Source organism: Apaloderma vittatum, unplaced genomic scaffold (assembly GCF_000703405.1).
Source record: "Apaloderma vittatum isolate BGI_N311 unplaced genomic scaffold, ASM70340v1 scaffold8207, whole genome shotgun sequence".
Classification (NCBI taxonomy): Eukaryota; Metazoa; Chordata; class Aves; order Trogoniformes; family Trogonidae; genus Apaloderma; species Apaloderma vittatum.
Window position 1 is genome coordinate 710 of NW_009727773.1, and position 2,180 is coordinate 2,889.

The window sequence follows — 2,180 nt, forward strand, 5'->3', positions numbered from 1 at the left end:
TGCTGCTGAGCAGGTCTCGGGGCTGCCCTCAGAGCCGGAGTTTCGCTCCTCCCTCTCCAGCTGGACACAGGGGGCTCCCAATGGGGTCCCTGCCTGCCCTAAGGGAGTGGAGGGGGGGGCCCCTGCAGGGCTTGGCTCTGCAGGTGGCTGGGACCCCCCCTGTTGCCTTGCTGCTTCATCCGTGACATCTTCCTTCCCCCTGATCTTGGGGAATGCCAAGCGCCCCGGCTGCCTGCACCCCAGCCAGGTGAGGGCGAGGGAGGAGGTGACTCCCTCTGAGACCCTTCTTTCCCTCATCTGGGCATCCTCTCACTGCACCCCAATCGCCAGCTGCTCCCATGCATGTCCCCTTGCTGGATCCCCACTCAAGCACCCAGCAAGTCCCTGGATGGGACCTGCTAGCTCCTACATGTGGCAGCAGCTCAACCCAAATGCAGCAGCAGCAGCTGCAGCGGGGAAATATTGCCAGGGCTGTCCCCAGAGGGTTCCACCAGACCCGGCCTGGCTCTGTCCCAGGGTTGCAGGTGGCACCAGCCACACACGTGCCCCGCAGGGATGCTCCACACACACGTAGCACACAAGGTGACCCTGGTGGAAAGCCTGAGGGGTTTTCCTGCCTGGAAGTTTCTGGTGCTGCTCTGCAGTGAGAAACGCTCTCAGAGAAGTCCAAGCTCCTCAAATGGTTCCCGGGTTGACGCGGGAGAGGAGGAGGTGACGCTGGGACAGCCGGGCTCATGGCAGCTCTGCCAGCACTCCACAGCCCCAGCTTCCAAGCGTCCCCCCGCTCCAGAAGGAAAAAGGCAGCAAACAACCACCAGCAGAAACCAGCTGCTTTTTAATCACTTCTCCTGGGGGAAGGGCCGCAGTGGGACAAGCTTATCTCTGCATTTCATACTCCAGGGTCAAGAGACTGGGATTGTTACTTATTAATGACAATGGAGAACTACCAGCATGCTGATGCACGAAGGCGATGCAGCACAGCCTCAGCCCACTTGTTTACTCCAGACTTTCTGCTCCCAAGGCGCATTTTTCAGCCGAAGAATCCCACTGGGCTCCTCTGGCCCAAGAGGATCCCTCGAGTCCTGGAGCTGGCTTTTCCCCACACCCAAAGGAAGATTTAGGGGTCAGTGAGCTCCTTGCTCTGCCCTGGTCCCCACCACCTGCGGGTGCAGCCTCAGACACGCTCTCGTGGGTCGCCAGAGCAGAAGCCCCAGACCTTCGGTGTGACAGAGGCGCAGGGCACTGTCAGCACCCCAGAGCAGCGCACGCCCCTGGCTGAGCCCTCCCACACGAGATTCACCCATCTCTAAGGAACAGCGCTGGGTGTAGGAGCATGGCAGGACCTGCAAGGTCCTGGTGGCTGCAGAGGTGGCACTAGCTGTGTCCCTGCTGAGCGAGGGGCATTTCTGAAGGCAAATACATGAATCAGAGAGGAGGGGGCCACATGTGCACCCAGTTCCATCACCTGGTGCTCCCAAGCTAGAGGATGCTGGGCAGACAGGCAGGACAAGGGGACACAGATGGGGAAGGAACCTGAGGCAGAGGCTGAGAAGCCGTCGGGGAACAGGGAGGCTGCTGAGACACCTGGGTGCAGCCGGCGGGCAGCCCAGGGCTGTGCACAGGGAGGGCAGTGCTGGTCATGCTGTGCAAGTGTCTGTTTAATACTGACACGGAGCAGAAGAGGGGCATGGCCCCAGGAAGAGGTGATGGAGGCAGTTTTGCCCTGCCTAACCGCTGTGGAAGATACGGATGCGCTGTGTGATGTCCTTGCGGCACAGGGGACAAGTGTGCAGCCGCTCGCAGCAGGTCTGGCAGCAGCAGACGTGGCCACAAGGCAGGAAAATCATCTGGGTCTGGGGAAAGAGACAGAGGAGTGGACATAGTGAGTGACCTGTTAAGACTCATCCCAGCACCGCTGCGCTCCAGTGCAGGAGGAAACAGGGCTGGAGGAGACAGGGATCGCCCGGGGGTGTCACAGTGTGGGAGGCAGAGCGTGGGGACACGGATACAGGGGATGTGCTGGAGGCTGTCCTCGCTGCACCCACTGCTCCAGCACCACTCGTGGGTCAGGGTCTCACCTCCTGCTCCATGCAGACAACGCACTCCGACTTCTTCTCGTCCCACTGCAGTAGGGGAGCCGTGGGGACCGCGGGGCTCGGAGGCTCCCCACAGGGAGCGCG

General features: G+C 61.3%; 1 protein-coding gene across 1 annotated transcript in view; it reads right to left on the bottom strand.

Moving 5' to 3' along the window:
- Positions 1 to 1,727: 1,727 nt before the first annotated feature.
- Positions 1,728 to 2,180, bottom strand: part of LRSAM1 (leucine rich repeat and sterile alpha motif containing 1) — a 21,139-nt gene continuing 20,686 nt past the window's right edge. The window contains exons 23-24 of the mRNA XM_009873803.1: positions 2,079 to 2,180; positions 1,728 to 1,853 (exon numbers count right to left, since the gene is read on the bottom strand). The exon at positions 2,079 to 2,180 is cut by the window's right edge and continues 1 nt beyond it. Coding sequence (XP_009872105.1) covers positions 1,728 to 1,853; positions 2,079 to 2,180 — 228 coding nt within the window. The remainder of the gene's footprint in view (positions 1,854 to 2,078) is intronic.